This window comes from Myotis davidii, unplaced genomic scaffold, assembly GCF_000327345.1.
Source record: "Myotis davidii unplaced genomic scaffold, ASM32734v1 scaffold574, whole genome shotgun sequence".
NCBI lineage: Eukaryota > Metazoa > Chordata > Mammalia > Chiroptera > Vespertilionidae > Myotis > Myotis davidii.
In genome coordinates this window covers 191,397-212,865 of record NW_006285614.1, presented here as the reverse complement: position 1 = coordinate 212,865, position 21,469 = coordinate 191,397, and the positions used below count along the sequence as shown (strand labels likewise).

Here is a 21,469-nt window from a genome sequence, read left to right as displayed (position 1 = left end):
CATAGTCAAAGTTTGATGAAGAGTAGATATGCTGTTGAAGTATGGGCATTTGTCCCCACAAAGAAGTGCTGGGGGTGGGAATATAGTGGTGCTAGATAGGCACTCCCCCCACTCTTTGTTTTCTTAGAGCAAAATGAAAGAGAAATGGGCATGGTTACTGATTATAGAACTTGCCCAGAGAAATGTTTTCCTGCAGTGCAAGAGCATGACTAGGAAAGTCACTAATGACAGAAACCAGTGGGAAGTGGTGGTTTAAAGCAATTCTCCTCCTCTTCTCCCTTCTTACAGTGTATGGTTCTTATAATCTGCCTCACTGGAAGCTGCCTGTTTCTGAATGTATATGCCAACCAGTGTTGCCCCTGAATAAAAATACTAACTTTTTAAAAAATAGAAACAGCATGCTCTGAATTGAAAGGGCCATGGAAGCTTGTATTGTGAGAAGAAAACTCATTTCTTTGCTTGCTCAAAGGCTTTTTTTTTTTTAATCCTCACCTGAGGATTTGTTTATTAATTTGAGGGAAAGGAGAGAGGGAGGAAGGGAGGGGAAAGAAAAAAAACCACACCAATCAGTTGCCTACCGTATGTGCCCCAACCAGAGATGGAATCCGCAACCTTTTGGTGTATAGGACGATGCTCCAGTCAACTAACCCACTTGGCCAGGGCCAAAGGCTTTTCTTCTTATAGTTGTCTGTTGTACCAGTACTTGACCCACAAGCTTTTCCAACCATAAGACTTAGGAAATAAGATTTTATAAAAGAAACAACTTTAAAACCAACATCTAAAAAAAGATAAGGGGCAGTATGACCACTTATTTTGGAGGGGGGGGATCAGGTTTTAGGGTCATACAAATTGCATTTGAGCCTGGTCCTTCTGTGTACTAGCAGTGTGATCCTGGATCTTTCTGAACCTCAGTTCCTCATCTGTAAAATGAAAAGGGAGTGACAACTACTTTGGGATGGTAATAATGAATATTAGAAATTATATCATTAATAGGTAGGTGGTAGCAGCAACTACTGTTAATAACCATAGAAACAAAGGAATAATTGAATAGAATTCTGGGTATGGAACTTGTGTCTTGAATTCATTCCCCCTGGAGCTCCTCCTAGAGAGCGGTGGTGTTGCAGGTTGTCCCAGTACTCACTCTGACAGTGCAATGAGTAAGGATATGCTTTGCAATGTATGAGCTGGTGTGTCTTGATTTGAGGGGTCCTGCTCTATCTAAAGGAGCAAAGAAATAGGGTGATATATTTTAAGACACATAAATGTTCGTTTCTGTGTTCTAATTTTCCCTTGTTCTTTCCTGGCAGGTAGCTGTGAAAAACAATATTGATGTCTTCTACTTCAGCTGCCTCATCCCACTCAATGTGCTTTTTGTAGAAGATGGCAAAATGGGTGAGTATGTCCTCCTGTCCTGGCAACTATACCTTTGCCCTTCCTCTGAATGTTAGGCGGAGCATAGCCCAAAAGTACAAGGCATTTTTTTTAGAATATATTTTATTGATTTTTTTACAGAGAGGAAGAGAGAAAAATAGAGAGTTAGAAACATCCATGAGAGAGAAACATCGATCAGCTGCCTCCTGCACACTCCCTACTGGGGATGTGCCCGCAACCAAGGTACATGCCCTTGACTGGAATCGAACCTGGGACCTTTCAGTCCGCAGGCCGACACTATCCACTGAGCCAAACCGGTTAGGGCAGTACAAGTTATTTTGAAATTTGAAAAAAAATGGGATGGGTAAGGCTATTCTAAAGCTGTAATAATTGCTAATTATGTATTCGCCTAAGTCACAGTGGTCTTGTTTTGCTGTTGGTCTCTAAATTACAATGCCATTTTTCTGAGTAACCCCGTCACCCCAGCATACAGAGTGCAGGCATACCTCAATTTACTACACTTCACAGATACTGCATTTGGAAGTTTGTGGCAATCCTGCAATGAGCAAGTCTGTTGGTGCCATTTTTCCAACATTTGCTCACTGGTTTCTCTGTCACATTTTTATAATTCTCTCACTATTTCACACTTTTTCATTATAATTATAGTAATTTGTAATAAACTACTAATATTACTCATGTGATTGTTGACATTTCTCTCTTCCCTTACTTATAAAAGCACCATCTAATAAAACTAGTATATATTGGTGCATATTGAATTGTATTGGCACTTAATTGACTTGATTCTTACAGTCCTCTTTGGGTAAGCAAGACAGACATATGGTGAAATTAAGGATCAGAAGCGTTACAAACTTACCCAAAGTTACCAAATAGGAAAAACAGTAGAGCCAAAACTAAACCCTACATGTAAGCTCTTCCAGTGTATCTTAGTACTACTGATGAGGGATTAATTGACTTGGAGTATAGCATCTCTGCATGGCCAAAAATCGGCTCCAGGCCCAGGCTACCCTTGGCTGTATTGCTATTGCAAGAGCCAGCACTCCAAAGGAGAAATGGTGCAAGTCATCAGAAATCAGAATATTGACAGATTGTGCACATCCTTCCTTTCCCTCTGCTTCCCCATGCAGAGCGCCAGGTCTTTCTTGCAACATGGAAGGATATTCCCAATGAAAATGAACTTCAGTTTCAGATTAAGGAATGCCATTTAAATGCTGGTGAGTAATGACTACATTTAATTTTTTGTCTTTATTTACCTCTTCTTTTTATACCTACCTTGTTTCTAGTGGTTATATGGTACATATATTACTTTGTAAACTTCTCTTTAAAAACCTGGGATGTTTTGATGTAGATACTAGATTACTATAAGCTAACAGATTTAAGAAACAAGCTAGAATGATTCCATCTTCGCAGTTCAGTAGTTGAACATGTGTTAGTCATATTATTTGAACATCCTATAAGCCATCGAATAATTTAAATGGCATTTAAGGATGTATACTCTCCCTAGAAAAGGACTATTTTTCCTTTATTATCTACCTTCACTATGGAAGGAAAAGTGACTCTGATACCCTTATTTAGAATCTTGTGTTTGTTATTAAATAAGAATACATCATAGTTGATTAAAGACTAGTTGGTAACCTTTTTCTTTCTTCCCTTGTATCAGCATTTATCATGATACTAACCTCTTTAATCGCCATTAAAAACCCCAGACCATTTTGTAGTTATTTTTATTACCATATTACCATAATAGAGGTAACACAAGAGGAGAAACAATAGCAGCTATCAGTCCCTGGGACTTTGATTCACTGAAGTGTTCCTCAAGAGTGGAAGGAGCACTAAGCTCTTCAGAGTCCTGCCTTTGTCCAGTCTCTTTTTAAGTTAATACAAGTTAAGTTTAAATAAAAGTTAGCCTTGGTGTTTGGTCCATACCTCCTTTTTCTTCATTTACCCCTCATTTCATTCCCCATATGTTGCCGGTTCTCATAAGTAAACTTCTCTTTAAAAACCTGGGATGTTTTGATGTAGATACTATGCTGTCATCCTCTTATAGCTAGAGCATAGTACTGAAGGAGGCAGTATGGCAGGTACAGAGAGGAAAAAACTGTCTTCTCGCTCCAAAATTTTCTTTTTAATTTTAGTTTTTTGGGCTCTATGATGTATTCATGCTCTGTTCAGACAGATCTTTTCTGACAAGGTTTCTCCAGAGCCCTTGGAGAGGTGTTTGAGGAGATAAGTCTTCTATAATTTTTATTGTAATAACTAGTTAATTGATTTTCTTCAGGTATACCATATCTGCCTTCTTTCTAATATATTCTTGGTCTAGGTTTCTCACCATGACTGGTTATGTCTTTATGCAACAAAACCAGAGTTTTTGCTGTAACTAGTACACGCGCGCGCGCGCACACACACACACACACACACACACACAAACCATACTCAAATTGAGCTGCTTTTTGTGCCATGTTCTAGGTAGATGACAGTGTTTCCTGTCACTCTCTGTGAGGTTCACCACAAAACTCATTTGATGAGTGTAGGAGGTTGGGCAACTTTCCACAGTACAACAAGCTGTTCTTCAGGAGGACGTCAGGTGCTTCAGGAAGCTTGTCAGGTCCACGCTGGCTGCTAATGCTAAGAGCCAGCATGGATCCTGTTAAGAGAAGCAGCCTCTGTACCCAGCTTGGAAAAGACCAAGCCCTTCGTTATAGTTACCCTTGTGGTAGTTGGTCCTTTGGCAACATTTTGTATGTTATGCTCCTGAAAACATTTGTTCTTTTAAAGGTGGCGGGGGGGTGGTCCTATGGTCAATTAAAGTTGAAAAATGCAGTGCACGATGTTCCTGTCTTAGAAGTTGCTATTGCACATTAGCACACTAAAAGCTGAGGAGTCCTACACTGAGAACACCTATTTAGATCATTGTTGACTGGCATTTAAAATTACAGAACGTTAACATTTTTTGGAACACAAGAGTTCCTTGAACACGATCTGGGAAACATTGGCCTATAAGACACAGAGAAAGGCCAGACTAATTGGAAAGATTTGGTTTCTGACATCCAGTGTGAAAGGAATATGCTTTAAACGGGAGGGGAGGAAGTTTGGATAACTTAGTCTGGCCTGCCAAAATAATAGAAAAGATCTCCCTGCTTCCAGATTGGAATCGTGAGCACTCTTGTACCTTGATGTACATTCTTGATCTTGCCAAAGAAGTGTCTGGCCTTTCTTCCAGTGGGGCTGTGTCTTCTGATGTAGCCTGGACCAGTTTCTCGGAGCAATTCCGTTCTGATCAGTTCTGCCATGGCTCCATGCCAGTTTCTCCTGGCCTTGGGTGCTCCAAATGCCAGCGAATGGGTTTTCCGGCGTTACACAGCTCTATGGTGGCACAGCACATGGAGTAGAAGGAGAACAGCCTCTCTGTGTTCTCCAGGAGCCCAAGCCATCGTTTTCCCACACTAAACCACTGCTAGTCTTTCAAGAAGCTAATCCTTTCTCGCTTTCCATCTGCTTCCACCCCAAGGTCTGGAGTGCCCTGGCCTTTGCACTTCCTTCCATTCTTGAAGCTCTATTAACATGAATGTTTCCAGGTTTAGTGCCTTCTGATTCAACACCCTAGGTCTAGCTGAGAGCTAAAAATACCATCCTTTCCAGCTGATCTGCCCTAATCACAATAGCACCAACACTTTAAATAGCTTTCTGTGCCAGAGTAGACATTTGACAGATGGCAGTAACAGTCTGAGGGCTATGGGAAGTTACAAGCTTAAAGGACTTACCAACCTAGCATTGAGCTTTTACTTTTGCTCCTCCATTTCTTTCTAAAGAAGAAACTCTCTTCCCAAGCCTTAATAATTTATCAGATCTTAATAGAAAGGCATATGTGATAGGGGTGCTTGTGGTGCCACTAGTTGTATAAATACTAGAAAGTACTAGATCAGAAAGGCACTAACTTATGGGTCTCCCTGCTTTCTAGTACTAGTCATCTCTACTGGTGTCAAGATCTGTATGAATCTGTTTTGTAGTTACCATTATAGTTGCATTTAGGGTTGGTATATGTCTGGGACCACTGTCTTAAGTAAATAAATAGTTGCATCTCTAGCCATATCTAGAAAGGAATCTTTCTGGCAAGCAGTCTACATACCTTTTTTTTTAAATGTTTATTATGCTCTGAAAAGCTCAGAGGCATGTTGTATATACAAGGGTAGGCAAAAGTAGTTTTACAATTGTTCATATGGAAAATAATACAATAATCTATATATAAAAAAGCCTTAAGCGACTGTTATGATTGGAACGACCAGTCCACCAGTCGCTGTGACACACACTGACCACCAGGGGGCAGACGCTCAACACAGTAGCTGCACCGTGGTCAGTGCGCTCCCACAGCCAACCTCCCATGGCCCCTCCCCCACACATACACACTGGCTGGCTTCCCGCGGCCCCTCCCCCCTGCCAGCTCCCACCCCCATAGGCCCTGATTGGGGGGAGGCCAGCTGGCCAACCTCCCGGGGTCCCTCCCCCTGGCCAACCATCTCCCCCCCTCCATAAGCTTATATCGCTGGGCCAGGCCGAGGGACCCCTCCCATGCACGAACTTGTGCCCCAGGCCTTGAGTTAATAAATAATACAAGAATAAACTGTGTTACATGTACTCACAACTGTAAACCCATTTTGTCACTAGTTAGGCACTGTCATGGGGGACATTTTTTTTGGCAGGAGAGCTAGGCCAGGGTGAGCTCTGTTTCTTTATTTTGGTGTGGTTCTCTCCATCCTCTGTAACATCTCATAAATGGAAATGTTTTGCCAGCCAGTACTTAAATATAGTTTGGTTGCTCAAATGGTAAAAAAAATGTTATTTTCAGCAGTAATAGTGGTTTTGAACTTGCTAATGAATACCACAGGTGGGTGCCAAATGCAAATTCTCCTCTTCCCACTCTCCAAGCACTGTCTTTTTACTCTTACTGCTGCTGGAAGAGGTGACTTAGCTAAAGTAGGAAGATGAAGGAAGAGAGACCACATCTATTCCTTCTAAGATTTTAGGCCCCAGACCCAAAGAGCCAAATTTGAGGAAGACAAATGAACCAGAAGAAATCACATCTTGAAGCAAATACAGTTGACCCTTGCACAGTGCAAGAGTTAGGGACGCTGACCACCATGCAGTCAAAAGCTTACAGATAACTTAAGTCAGCCCTCCACATACACAATTTCCAACCACCACTTGACCCGTGAACACTCGGATTTGAACTGCTTGGGTCAATTGAAAAACCCACTTCTAAGTGGACCAGGCATTTCAAGCCTGTGTTGTTCAAGGGTCAGCTCTATAATTATATTTGACCATCTTTTTTTTACTCTTTGGAGCACAACTCAGTGTCTTAACATTACTTCTTATTCTCAAAGTTTCAAAACTGTAAGATTCCATCTTGTTTCCCAAGAGTTCGGGTGTGTGAAAAATACCTGATACCTTGTCAGGAAGTCTATCCCAGTCTGGCTGGGAAGCCTTATCATACTGGCTTTCATTGCCATTTTTAATAGGTATATTTAGTAGAGTCTGATTATCCTGCCATCTATGCATCCTCAAGCTCAAACCTAGTATCTAAGATTCATAAAAATTGACTCATACATATTCTTAAGTTATTGAACACGCCCTCCATTCAGTATTTCGATAGAAATAATGCCACAGCCATTCAGGAGGAGCAGAGCCAGTTCCTGGCCAGAATGCTTCCAAGTGTATTAGAGTTACATCCATTCAACTTGCTTACTCTGCCTGGCTGATGGCCATGTTTTCTAATTCTAGAAGGGGTGAGTGTGTATGTGTATTTGTATGCTTCTGCTTCTGCTTCTTAGCCTATCATCTCTTACAGAGGCGGTAAATCATGAAATGTCTTTAGGAATCTGGGCCTCATTGTATACATGGTCTAGAACATATTTGTACCTATGCACCTTGTTCGGGGTGCATGCAAGGTGGCTTTTCAATAAAGGATCCTACCGAGTGTGCTTTCCACTTCCTTGGAAATGGGCAAGAGCCTTGAAAGTTAGGAATGGCTTTACACCTAAAAGCAAGCCCCCATGTTTTAAAGACAGCCCCGTCAAAAGGTATTAGCCACACTCCAGCTGGTGACATTGCCTAGTACCCAGTCTAGGTTGCAGGACTCCTTCAATGTGAGAACCAAGGTGACAATAAGAATTGCCTGGTCCCTCAGAGGTGAGTAAAAAAGCATATTGAGGCCTCCTCCTCCAACAGTATTGCGTATAACTAGTAACTAACCTAAGATACACATTCTGGCTCCTCAAAGAGAGCCAGTTCTTAACTACTCTGCTTGGTGCTAGTGAAAACCTTTGGAATTAAAAGGGGAAAAGTTAAGTAATAACTGGGTTTAATGAAAATGTTTAATGAATGGACTTTAGTGCCTCCTCCCCTGAGCTTTCACTGGTTTGACTGTGGGAGAAAGATGTCAGGGCAAGATGATTTTTTAGTGACTATGATGCTATATACAGATCAGCATCACCAACACCTGAGTCAGAGGCCTATTCACAGGTATTGATGGCAGGTATCCATTGCGTCCCAGGTACTGTGGGAAGCACAGTGATGAAAAACTTCAGGATCCCTGTGCTCAAGAGCTTCCTGTCTAGGAGAGCATAAAGACTGTCCGTCATGGCAATCTTTTCCTAGAGAGCACAATAGAATATGATAGATTTTTATACGGAAAGAAGTTAGTTCCTGAAGTTGGCATGAGTAAATTAAATTCTCATCAGAAATGAACATAATAAACTGTCAACCAAGAAGCAATGTTCATAATTTCTATTAAAGTTTCTCTTTGATGCTGCAGCAGCTTTCATATTAGCAGTAAGAAACCAAGAAGAGAGAAATGACCTTTAATTCTAAAATGTCATGTCTCTTTGATGCTGTGGTCACAAGGAAGGCCCCATTCTTAGTCACCTGGATTGGTAACTAAGGGCCTCCATTCTGTAACGAGCAACAGCAGCTGAGGTTACAGGGCCTTGTAATAATCATCTTTGTTCAGTTTCAGTATTTCTCAAAGTCTTTTATTGAGATAGTTTGTTTCATTATTAATTTGAAGTCATGGTATTCCCTACAAGCTTTAGGGATCATTTGCCTGCTTTAAAAAAAAAACAAAACTTACATCCATGTTAACAAATTTGACTTGCAGGATTTCTGCAACTCTGCTGTTTTCTGATTCTGGCCGTTGAGGCCAGAGGGGCTCACAGTGAAGTAGTAGTGACTAGGAATTAGGGTTGTGGATTTGATCGTCAGTCTGCGTCTCTTGTGACTCTGGGACCAGCGTTCCAAACACGAATACCAACACAGGAGTCACCCTGGCACACTCATACACCCATTTCTGTCTTTGTCCTCTTCAGACCATTTTTACCTATCTAGCACCAGTTAATACCAATCTCTTTGACCTACCGTATCTCCTCAGGTATTTCTTATACTAATACTTAGTTGCCCCTTGTCCTTTTTTCTGTCCTGGAATGTGATAGGCACTTCAAGAGCCTCTTCCTCACCCTTTGCTATTATGGGAGAAGGGCTTTCTGAAATGTGCGCATGGAATGGTACTTATTGGGATTTCAGCACATGTGGCCATTAGGATGTCAGAAGAGAGTTAGTAAGCATTTGCTTGATATTTTGAATCTGTGTTTCTAGACACTGTTTCCAGCAAGTTGCAAAACAACAACGTTTATACTATTGCCAAGAGGAATGTGGAAGGGCAGGACATGCTGTACCAATCTCTGAAGCTCACTAATGGCATTTGGATCTTGGCTGAGCTACGTATCCAGCCTGGAAACCCCAATTATACGGTAAGGCCCTTCTCGGAATGGGTGAGATGGGATCAAGGAGGGAGGTAAGAGCCCTTTCATTTTTTCTTAGCACCCTGGAAAGACCTGGAAGAGGTGCTTCGGACCCCGTATGTCAGAACAAGTAGTCAATAAAGAAGTCCTCTGTTGCCTCTGTGGAAGACCTCTTTACAGTGGCTGCCCTATCAGCACAGGCATGGTGCCTCTGCAGCAAGAGTGCCTCACTTTCCCTAAAATATATAGAGTTGCTTACAAAACAGGGCAACTTTTTCAGTCTCAATTAATACATACCTAGCCTGTCTGTGCATGTGGCCCCATAACAAGCCGCCAGGAGGATTGTTAACATAGCTCATTTCAAGGAGGCCTTCTTTCCTGCTTTTGGAGTTCATGACCTAATGATATCGGAGTTGTGAACACCTGAGACTGTTTTTAGCATTATTCATCCTGAAATACTTTTATGAAAGGTAAGGCAAAATGAAACACGTTTTTGGCAGCCTAAAAGGAACGTTAGTTTAGAAAACTTCCTTCAGTGCTACAATGGATTAAAATTTAAATTCTGACAGTGCTTTTAGGACAGGAGCACATTCCTTTGTTAAACAACAAAGATTTATACCCTAGACACTGGGCATTTGTTTGCTATTCTCAAATGTGATCTCCCAATAGGATGTTGTTTGTCATCTGCATTTTACAAAGTAAAGGTAAAAACAACTTGGGATGGGAAACATATTTTATTCTTTTGTTATGTTTGAGGTTTCTGTAGGCTGTTTTAAAGGAGGGGACAGGAAAGCGATAGAAGAGAATAAGACTCAATATTGAATAACTCTGAAGAAGCTAATTAGTAGATTAAGGGAGCCTTTTAGCCATTTAGCTGATAAAAGTCTGTGATCGCATTCCTTAATTTTTAATAGTCAAGTCTGCCTTCACTAGTATGCATCAAGGTCATAGCACCATCCAGAACTGAAAATTCTTGCTGTTTTTCCCACTAGTTCCCTCCCTTGGTGAGCATGTGTGTGAGCTGCTGAGTCCTATCAAGTCATATTATTGCCCAAGCACTTATGAGCTGGGAAACTTTGGGCTTTCCTCATAAAGTGTACTCTCTTCCCACCCACCTTCTCCACCACCAGTTCATGTGTTTTTGTCCATCCTTTTATTTTTCATCTCAGCTGGGTCAAAGAAGCATGGTTATCTCAGAAACCAAAGTTAAGAATGATTAGTAACGCCCTAGCTGGTTTGGCTCATTGGATAGAGCATTGACCTGCGGACTGAACAGTCCCGGGTTTGATTCCAGTCAAGGGCACATGCCCAGGTTTTGGGCTCAATCCCCAGTGGGAGGCATACAGCAGGCAGCCTATTGATGATTCTCTCTCATCATTGATGTTTCGATCTCTCCCCCTCCCTCCCTTTCTGAAATCAATAAAAAAAATTTTTTTAAAATTTTTTTAAGTTTAACTTCTTCATTTGAAATAATTTGAATTGCAAAAAGTTTTTTAAATGGTACATAGAGTTCCCATGTGTCTTTCACCCAGCTTCCCCATTGATAACATCTTACATTTCCATTGTGCATTTTCAAATGGAAATGATATTGATAAAATAATACTAACAAGACCACAGATGAGTCTTTCTAATACTCTGTTGTGTAGTGTACAATACTATGAAATCTTATCACATGTATAGATTTGTATAACTACCACTACAGTCAGAACCCAGAATTGTTCCATCATAACAAAAACCCCCTCTTGCTATCTCGTTATATTGAGACTCTCACGCCTGCCCTAACCCCTGGAAACCACTGATGTGTAGTACTCCATTAAATTCATATAACATGTAACATTTTGAGACTTTTTTTTTTCACTTAGCATAATACCCATGATATCCACCTAAACTGTTGCATGTATCAATAGATTGTTCTTTTTTTTTTTAATATATTTTATTGATTCCTCAGAGAGGAAGGAAGGGAGATAGAGAGTTAGAAACATCGATGAGCGAGAAACATCGATCAGCTGCCTCCTGCAATCTCCCACTAGGGATGTGCCCGCAACCAAGGTATATGCCCTTGACCGGAATCGAACCTGGGACCTTTCAGTCCGCAGGCCGACGCTCTATCCACTGAGCCAAACCGGTTTCGGCTAGGTTGTTCTTTTTTAGACGAAGTCGTAATCCACTATGTAGATATACAACAGTTTATCTGTTCATCTGTTGAAGGACATTTCCTACCCTATATATTTTTAAATTTTTCATTTTGAGATCTTTGTAGATTCACATGCAGTTGTAAGAAATAGTCCCATGAGACCCTATCCTCAAGGTGTGCCAGTTTATACCCACTACCACCTCTCTCCCTCCCCTGTATTTGTATATAATAAGTTTGTTAATGTTTCCTTGTACCCTTTCCTATCTTCTATCTATCTGGTGACTAGGTTCCTACTGCCCACAAAACCATCTAAATTTTTCTTTACAGTCTGACACGGGCCTAATCCATTCCCCTAAATGTGTTCCAGACTTCAAAATCTTTCGGATCCATTTCCTTCCCCTCATCACCCTAAACACCCATTGTACTATTGATCTGATCTCAGCTACCAATTTAGGAGGAAAAAAATTTGTCTGGTTGAGCCCAGTACCAGTGCATGAGAACTGATAGTCCCTTACTCTTCTGAGAGAATGATAAATTATTCCCCCGCCCCAATCCTTACTGTATTTCATTACAAAGGTTCTTTTTGTTCTTGTTTTTTTAATGTCCTAGTCAGGTGGCTCAGTTGGTTGGAGCATCATTCCATAAACCAAAAGTTTGCAGGTTCAATTCCTGGTCAGGACACATACCTAGGTTGCAGATTCGATCCCCAGTAGGAATATGTATGGGAGGCAGCCTTTTGATGTTTCTATTTCTTTTCTTTTCTTTTTTAATATATTTTATTGATTTTTTACAGAGAGAAAGGGAGAGGGATAGAGAGTTAGAAACATCAATGAAAGAGAAACATCGATCAGCTTCCTCCTACACACCTCCCTTTGGGGATGTGCCCGCAACCAAGATACATGCCCTTGACCAGAATCGAACCTGGGACCTTTCAGTCTGCAGGCCGACGCTCTATCCACTGAGCCAAACTGGCCAGGGCATGATGTTTCTATTTCATATTCATGTTTCTCTCACTCTCTCCTTCCCCCTCTCCCCTTGTCTCTCTTCCCCTCTCCCATCCTATCTGAAATCAATAATATCTATAATAATAAAAAACATATTGTGCAAATCAACCGAACGGCTGAACAGTGCAACAACCTTCCAGACAACCTTCCGGGCTGGGAGGGGTTGCAAGGGCCGGGACTGCAAAGGCCTACTCTTGCACAGATTTTGTGTGTCGGGCCTCTAGTCTTGTTAATAAAGAGGCAAAATGGCCCTAGCATTGGATAGAGCATTGGCCTGCGGACCAAAGGGTCCCGGGCTCAATTCTGGTCAAGAGCATGTACCTTGGTTGCAGGTTCTCTGACCCTGTTCGGGGTGCATGCAAGAGACAACCAATCAACGTGTTTCTCTCACATCAATGTTTCTGTCTTTCCCTCTCTCTTCCACTCTAAAAACCAGTAGAAAAATATCCTCGGGTGAGGATTAACAAAAAAAAAAAAAAGGCAAAATGACATATCATCAAAGACATAATAAGAGCAATGGTATTAGCAGTTCAAAAAGCAAATAGGAAATTTTCTGGTTCTAAAGGCAATTTGCATGCTTCCACTGTTGTAGTGCTAATATTTTGCCTAATCTAATACGATTGAGTCTGAGTCTGGATTTAAATTTCGGACTTGCTGACCAATGAAGCGAAAATTTCAGTGAAATCTTTTAATATTTTCATTTTTATTTGGTAATTGTTAGGCTAGAAGAGGTGGTGCTGGAGAAATAGAATGGTATCAGAAGTGTCTGATTTGCCTTCTAAAAAAGGCAGAAAATAAGATTAAGTTGTTGGCATGAATTGCTGTCTGGTTATTGAGTAAATGTCTTTTTTGTGATAATTAATTTTCCCGTCATGACAGTGTGTGCTCTCCTCAATATAATACAGAAAAACACTAGTACCTCGGACTTGGCTAGCTTATACTTGTATTTTACTTGATTGTACATCCTCCTGTACTGAGATAAGCATCCCTGTTGGACTGAGAAACAGAGGCAGACAGCTGAAATGACCACCAGCAAGTTAAGGCTTTAGCCCTTCCCTTTTCATTTGGGAATAATCTCGATGATGCTTAGCAAACCATTGGAGCAGCTGTGCCCCTATAGTCAGAGACTTGGATGTTTTTAGTATGGAATATTTCCTAACCTCATAGACCCACATAAAATGTAGGTGGAAACACAGCATAACCTGACACTGATTAAATTAAAATTCTGAAACCCATAGGGCAGTACCTCAAACAGGATCTCTCTGACTACTCAGTGATAGATCTCCTCTCCCACTGTATCAGAAAGAGTTTCTTAACCTGACTACTTGGCTGCCTTTCGAGTCAGTGCCGATCTCCATGCTAATCTTTCTTCTCCTTTCCCTCCCAACAGCTGTCGCTGAAGTGTAGAGCTCCTGAAGTCTCTCAGTACATCTATCAGGTCTACGACAGCATTTTGAAAAACTAATAGACTGCTCTGGTGCCCTCCGGCCACCCTGTGATCGGTGCAAGCCAAGAACTCTTAACTAGAAGAAATTGTTTTGCCGTGTAGAAGCTGAACCTAAATACACTGAGGCCACCCACCAAGGTAGTGACTAGTCTAACCTGTGCTAAATTAGGCCGCACCGTCGGATAGTGTTAGCTTTCTGTGAACTTTGTAACCACTGCTTCAATCACTTCCCACCTTTGCCTCCTGTTGCTGCTCTCTGTCCTTACTTGTGGGCTTCTCCATTCTGGGCCAATGGCTGGCATTTTTTAGCGTAGTTTGATATTTTGTAATTGAGAGTTCATTTCAAAAGCAGAAAAAGACAAAAAATATTAAAGCAAGGAAAAGTGTCACTGAAACGTAAGCTGCACTTTATTGTTTTATATTTTTGTACATAAGAGAAATGGAGGGAGCAGTGTAATCATTGCTACAAAGTGTAAAAACAGCTGGCCGTCATCCCTGCAGTCCTGGAGGAAGACACAGCTACTTGCCCACCCTGTGAGGGGTTTTCTCATCTCTGGCAACCTGGCCCCTAGTCATTTGGATTTTCACGTTTTTTTCCTTTCCAAGCTCCTTTTCTTTGTGATTCCCCCTGCCCTGTATTATCCTCTCATTTGATTGCTCTGCAGTTGGGAATAGTGGTCTTCCATGAGTGCTGTTTTAGGTGTAGGAATAGGGCCTGTCGGTACCAAGGCTGAGAGAAATCAGAACTTACTACATTCCTTTCCCCTGCTCTGACCCATTAATGACACTAGTAAGGAATTTGAGTAGAGATGGGAAACAGGAACCAAAATGCCTTTCCCCCACCCCCTGTCCTGTATTTGGTTTAATTCTCAGGTCCATTTCAGAACCAAAAGTCATAGTTTTAGAGTTGAAACAGACTTTAATTAATAACTTAGCCAATGCTGTTTTTCTAAAAAAGGAAACAGTAAAAGGCAAAGGGGGTATTATTGCCTGAGGCCTGTGAGCTGTTCAGTAGCAGAGCTGGGGGACTGGGTCCCCTAAATCCCCATCTGTGTTGTTTTCACTGCAGTGGTGTCTCGGTTTTTCTCTCCTCAATGCCTTCTTCTTGCCTTCCTTCTCTGTGCCTGCTTCTTTATGGCTTTTCTCATACTCCACACTGGTTTGGGCACTTCATTCATTGGCATCAGGTGGCAGCAGAGTATCTTTTCAGTCACTTGAAGGTAAATCCAGGTACCAGAATGAAGGAGTAGCTAATGTTTCCCATAGGCTCCTGAAGCCAAAATTCTTGAGGCCCCCAGCGTGGGTGCAGAGATGGGGTAAGCTTGAAGATGTCACAGATTCCCTTGGTCCCTACAGCTCTCTGCTTTGCTCTTGACTCGTGTTCTTTAGGCTCCCAGGCAATTGAGATCATCTCAGAGGGTTAAGCAGTTCTTGTCATCTCCCAAAAGATAGGGAGATGTGACATCCCCATGCTTATTAACACACCGGTGTGTTTGTCAATGAATGCCTTGGTTGCAGGTTCTCTGACCCTGGTTGGGGTGCATGCAAGAGGCAACCCAAAACACCAGCCTGTTTAGCAGTGTTCACACCGTTTCATCTGTGGGCACTTGTGTGGCCTGGCACTCAGGATTCAGAGTCCACGACCAAGACTATTTCTCAGCTGCCCCTACTTAAATCAGAGACATTTCAGGGTCCAAAGGCCTGATACTGGACTCAGACCTACAAGTGAGTCCCAGTGGAGGAAACGTAGAGAAAACAAGAGCAAAGCCCAGCTGGTGTGGCTCAGTGGTTGAGCATTGACCTATGAACCAGGAGGTCATGGTTCGATTCCCGGTCAGGGTTGCGGTCAGGGTTGCGGCTGCGGGATCCCCAGTAGAGGGGTGTGCAGGAGGCGGCCAATCAGTGATTCTCTATCATCATTGATGTTTCTATCTCTCCCACTCCCTTCCTCTCTGAAATCAATAAAAATATATTTAAAAAAAAACAAGTGCAGAAACTGTCCCCCAGCCCCCGTCCTGCCATGTCTGAAATGACCCCGATTTAAACCATTTGCAAAGCTTGGGGGAGTAGGTCTCCCAAAGCAGTTTCTTAAACCTTGAGAATCTCCAAGAGAAAACTTGCTGGGGTGGGGAAAGGAATTATTTCCTGCGCCTTCCACCCCTCCGGCACAGAGAAGTAACACAGGGTTGTGTATGGGAGGTGGATGGGTTGGTGGTGTGTGGGTGGGAAAAACAGGTTGATCAAGTTCCCTGGTTGGGAAATCATTCATAGAGTTTGTTGGATACAAGCAGTAAAAGTTCACACTACAAATACTGTATTCTCTTCTTAAAGCAAATTGTAGTTCCAAAAGGAGGAGTGTGCCAGGGTAAGCAGACAGAACAATTTTGTATCAGGCTATGTTCCTCCGCCCCTGAAACTCGGCTTCTCTCAGCCTCCCCAGCAGTGACCGGAACAACTGCTGTTCTCAGCTGATGTCACTGAGCCAATCTGAACTCAGCTCCTTGGGGAGGCTGCCTCTTGAGCTCCCCCAGCACCTAGGGAGGGTTCTGCTCCACAGAAAAGGACTCTCCCCAAGAGACAGAACCTGTTGTCTCCACCGCAGCTTCCCTTTTGGCCCTTTTCAAGCTCGGCCCAATTAGGGAAATGGAATGGAGATTGCCCTGCGTTTCCCTCTCCTCTGCCTCAGTATGTCTTTGTCACGTCAGCTGGTGTCATACAAAGGGCAAGGGGAGCACACACACAGCCAGAACTCTTGCTGGTCAGAGATTCCCTGAGTGTCTGTCCTGCCCGAGCCTGTTCAGTGTGTCTGTGTTGTGAAGCTTGGAACTTGAGAGAAATGGGGAGGGGGGAGGGGTGTCACCCTAAGAATGCTTATCATTCTCTTGTTGTTGGGATCTGTTCTCGGGGAGGGTGGGGGTTGGGGGAAGCTTGACCTTGTGTCTTCCTCAATAAACTCTTCATTTACACAAAATGAAGTATTTGGTGTATGTACTTTGTTCTCAGAACTGATACTCTAGGACAAAACACAGCTGGCCAGGGGAGGAATGGGTGCTGATAACCACACTATTAGAACTTTTCTTTGGCTGCCTCCGGGGATTTAGCTAGACAAATCAAGATTGGCCTGAGGAGAAATCCCAGGGGCTCCTGTGAACCAAGCCCATACCACCATCACCACTACGGGCATCTCGCCTCAAGCAGGGAGTGATCAGAAGGAGCCAATCTGTCTTCCCTGGCAGCTCCCTTGCTGGGCTGTAGGCAGATGGTCCCATGGGCAGAAGGAGCACAGCACAGCTCATCAGTTTCCTATTACTCAGGACATTTCACTAATCCCTCCATTTATAAAAGGCTTTCAGACCTGGATCGGACTGCGTGTCCCCAAGGGAATAGAATTAATGCTGCTGGAAAGCAAACTTCCCAAGGAGTTCAGGTCACCTGCATGTGTTACTGGGGGCATGTGACCCAGGTGGTACCCAGATAGAGGCCCCACCCCAGGCTCTGAAATCCCCCACAGTCTGGAGTGGAGGAAAGAGGCAGAGGGATTCAACACTGAAATGCCCTTGGACTAGTCCCTGAACCTCCCCACCAATCCAGTTCCTGTAGGTGAGCACAGTCAGTGCTTGGCACTTAGGTGCTCAGAATAAACTGCTTTTATTACTTGGATCCAAGCACCATGAGCGAACTTCCTTTGGCAGCTGGGAGCTTTTTGGCTGACTCTGTATTGCTGGGCAGCAGTTAGCCCCGATGGTAATAAGAATAACATTTATTATTACAGAAATGTAATAAGGGAGGAGTGGGGTCAGGGTGGTCTTTGTGAGGTTCAGGTCAAAGATGAAATGGATGGGCCTTACTGAGATCTAATTGGGTGCACCAGCTAAGCATGTCAGCGGGGGCCCAGAGAATCCTTAGGGCAGAGGCTCTAAACTCTTGGGTGCACATTTCTACATCACCTGAGCTTTCATAGGTCTGCCAGGCTGGGGTGGGGGCCGGGGGAAACTGCATTTTACGGAAGTCCCCATGCTCTCGGGGCCAGAGAGACTCACGCTGTTGGTCTGCTTCCTCTTCTAGTGATGCTCAGTGTTTGTGGCAGTTGAAAACGGTAAAAGCACTTCTATGCTCATGATGCCTGACCATCCCCTGAATTGAGCATTATGTTCATTTTTCATGAGATGCAGTAGAGTCACATCTTCCAGCTCCGTGTCCTTACCACTGCACTACAGCGTCCCCCTTGTAGGCCCCGTCCTCCCTCTGCACTGAGCCACCAGGCCAACGGCCAATCTTGCTAAGCCCCCAAGATAGTGATATGTTACGATCCTTCCCTGCCCACTAAGTGGCAACTACAAAATGCTGAGAGCTAGGGATGCTGTTTCTGAGGCCAGAGAACAGCTGAGGACTCCCAGGTTTGAGCCGTCCTACTCCCACCTCATGCATTGATTCTTTTTCTGATGGTGCTGGAACCCAGATTTCTATTCTCTGCCGCCCTCAGCTCCAGGACCAAGAGCCTGTTTATTTTAATACCTGGTGTGGCACTTGGGGAAGATCACACCTCCCCCGTTGTTACCCATTTCTACCTCCTGAACACTAATCCTAGAAACCCAACCAGCCCCCAGATATGTTGTTAGTAACCAGGATGTTTCTTGATGTTTCCAAGTTCACTCCAACCTTGCCATCTCAGCTTCTCAATTAGCTTTTGCCCCACCATCCTTAATGCTGCCAGCAAGGGCAAAGCTGATTCAGAGGCTCACGAGACCCAGGCAGACGTGGGTCCCAACGCCCTAGGACTGAGACAACTCCACTCACCCTCACCCCTACTACGCAGGTGATGGGGGATGATGTTCAAGTCTAGCCTCTGGCTTTTCCTCCCTTGTTTCATTCACTCTCCACTTATGGTCAGAGGTTCCAGGATATATGGCTGAAGAGCCTCTGGAAGCTAGTGTAGGGTCCTCGGCTGTGATGGACAAGGCAGAGTAGGCGGGTTTGGGTCTTTGCCTTTTCGGTCCCACTCGGTGTCTGGGCCTCAGATGCTGCGGGTGGACACACACACACCTGCTCCCTTAGAGCCTGAGCTTGCACCTCAGCTGTCTGGTGTCCTCAGCTGAACCAGAGCCACATGAGGCTTAAGGTCAGACAGAACCGAGGACAGTGCCTCTCAAGCTCTCACCAGGCCTGGCAGATGTGCTCAATAGTTGAGTGTCAACCCTTGAACCAAGAGGTCACTAGATCGATTACTGATTCCCTCTCAGGGCACATGCCCGGGTTGTAGGCTCGATCCCCAGAAGGGGGTGTGCAGGAGGCAGCCAATCAATGTTTCTCTCTATCCTTTCTCTAAAATCAATTTTTTTAAAAAAAAACATTTTAAAGAAAAACTCTCACCACGCTAATCCTACTGATAGTGAATAGGCCCCTGGATATACATTCTTAGCTCAAAGTAACCCTCAGCAAACTAAAATGACAACTGAATCTTATGTTCAGGCAAATTTTGCATTTTATGTTAATACTGTGTGTGTGTGTGTGTGTGTGTGTGTGTGTGTGTGTGTGTGTGTAAAATGCTTTAAATGACCTACCACTGGAGGCCAGTGTGAGGCTCCATAATTAACCTGTAGCTGTGTGTTCTCCTAGTACAGTGGTCGGCAAACTGCAGCTCGAGAGCCACAGTTTGCTGACCACAGTTAACGAGAAGCTTTGGAGAAAACATCCCAAGGTATGAGTTGTGAGCATTGCACTTTCTTATTTCTAGTCCACTTGGTCTGAGATAGAACCAGAATGGAGGGTTATGGCCCGGGGAGTAGGCATAAAGCTTAGGGCCTTCGGGAGAGTAAGAATTAAAGCTTTTCAGTTACACTGCGGGGATAGATAGTGCCCTGGAAGTTTCAATCAAGTTAGGCACTAGGTAACCATTGTGATCTCAGGGGCCCAGTAAATCTGCTTCCCGACCCCCCCAGCCCCCCAAAGCGGCTCACCATCCTTCTGGGCCTTGTAGTTGCTTTTAGCTGCTGCCATGACCTTCCTCCCCATACCCCCACCCTAACCCCTTGGGAGCCCTCCCAGAATAAATAGGGACTTCCTCAAGGTGGTGGTCAAGTTCCTCTATGAGTGGCTGTGTCTCTAAAAGAGAAAGGAAAAGGCCACATGAAACTTCTACATGCCAGGTGCTGTGTTAAGGACTTTACACAACGCAGCCCATTTTTTGCCTTGGGGGTCACATCTCCCATTTTACAAATAAGGTAGCTGGAGCTCTGAGAGTTCAAGGTGCTTGCCTTCAGTCCCATAACAAGTGGTAAGGCCAGGATCTAAATCCAGACCTGTCTGATTCTGAGGCTCATAAGCACTGTGCTCTCTGGACAGAAGAGAAGAGGGAACAATTGGGAAGGTGTCCAAAATGTAGAGCCCAGTGAGGAGAACTAGGTTCTGTGAAGAAACCATGGCCACAAGTAGTAGAAAGTGGTCGTGGGTGACGCTGAGTCCCAGAGGCAAAGACAGGTATTTCAGAGCTCCCCCTCTCCGTCTCTCAGCTCTGCAGGCATTTAAAATACAACTGTGACCAGGTTGCTACCCTGCTTCAAAACCCTTTAATGGCCCTAGCCGGTGTTCAGTGGTTAGAGCGTCAGCCCATGGACTGAAGGGTCCCAGGTTGGATTCCAGTCAAGGGCATGTACCTCAGTTGCAGGCTTGATCCCCAATCTTGGTCAGGACGGGTTCGGGAGGCAGCCAATCAATGTGTCTGTCTCACATCAATGTCTCTGTGTGTGTGTCTCCTCTCCCTTTCACTCTCTCAAAAAAAAAAAAAAAAAATCAATGGAAAAAATATACTTGGGTGAGAATTAACAAAAACAAAAACCTTTAATGCCGTCCCATCCAGCACAGGGCTATGTCCAAACTCCTACCTGGCAATCAAGGCCTTTGTTACCTCACCTCAGCCAACCGGGCTCCCTGTCACTCACCGTGATTCCTGCCCCGAGTGCAGGTCTGGTCCTGGACTGACGCCCAGGCCTCCTCTTCCACAACATCCCCACCCCAAGTCCATTTCTTTGAAGGCTCCTTCCCTGAAAGTGGCCTCCAGGACTCCTCTAACTAGTTGGCCCACTCCCTCTGCCTTCCCTCAGAACCTTGCCTTGGCGCAGCGCACAGCTCAGCGTGGCTGCTGCTGGTCCCCCCGCTGGACTGCGAGCCCCATTCCCGGCTCATCAGCGGCTGCCCAGCTCGGGACTCCCAATCTTTATATTCCACTTTTTGCCCTTCTGTGAGACAACTTAACCTCTCTCCGCCTCGGCTAGCTCATCTGTAAAACAGGACATTTGGGAATACAGCCAAAGCTCGGAGCACGTTGTCTGGCACATAGTAGGTGCTCATAAATGTTAGCTACTGATAATGACGCTGACAACGGCTGTTTTAGAATAAATACGTGGGTGGTTCTGCCCTCAAGGTCTGGTGTTTCCCGGTCCGGAGAGGAGAGGGAGCAGCTGTTCTGAGGGTTGCAGAGGTCATTCGCTGGGAGCAGAGCAGCTGTGCTCTGAGCTCTGTGCTCTCAGCTCTGTGCCTGGGCTGGAGTGAAGCAAACGCATGAGGGCCTCCCTGGTCCCTTCCTCCCACCCTCCAGGTTACAGCTAACAATACCGCAAGCAGAGGCGGGGTGGGTGAAGGTTGGGTCTGAGGATGAAAAAATTCGTCCAGGGTCGTCCCAATGAATGTGTCAGGCTCAGGGACCCAG

At 44.2% G+C, this 21,469-nt stretch overlaps 1 protein-coding gene across 3 annotated transcripts in view; it reads left to right on the top strand.

The window, feature by feature from the left end:
- AP2B1 (adaptor related protein complex 2 beta 1 subunit) overlaps window positions 1–16,068 on the top strand; it is a 94,790-nt gene extending 78,722 nt beyond the window's left edge. For all 3 annotated transcript variants that reach the window (XM_006756412.2, XM_006756411.2, XM_015559251.1), the window contains 4 exons: window positions 1,308–1,392; window positions 2,517–2,603; window positions 9,034–9,188; window positions 13,708–16,068. In XM_006756412.2, the coding sequence (XP_006756475.1) occupies window positions 1,308–1,392; window positions 2,517–2,603; window positions 9,034–9,188; window positions 13,708–13,782 (402 nt within the window). In that variant the 3' untranslated portion in view covers window positions 13,783–16,068. The remainder of the gene's footprint in view (window positions 1–1,307; window positions 1,393–2,516; window positions 2,604–9,033; window positions 9,189–13,707) is intronic.
- Window positions 16,069–21,469: the final 5,401 nt, after the last annotated feature.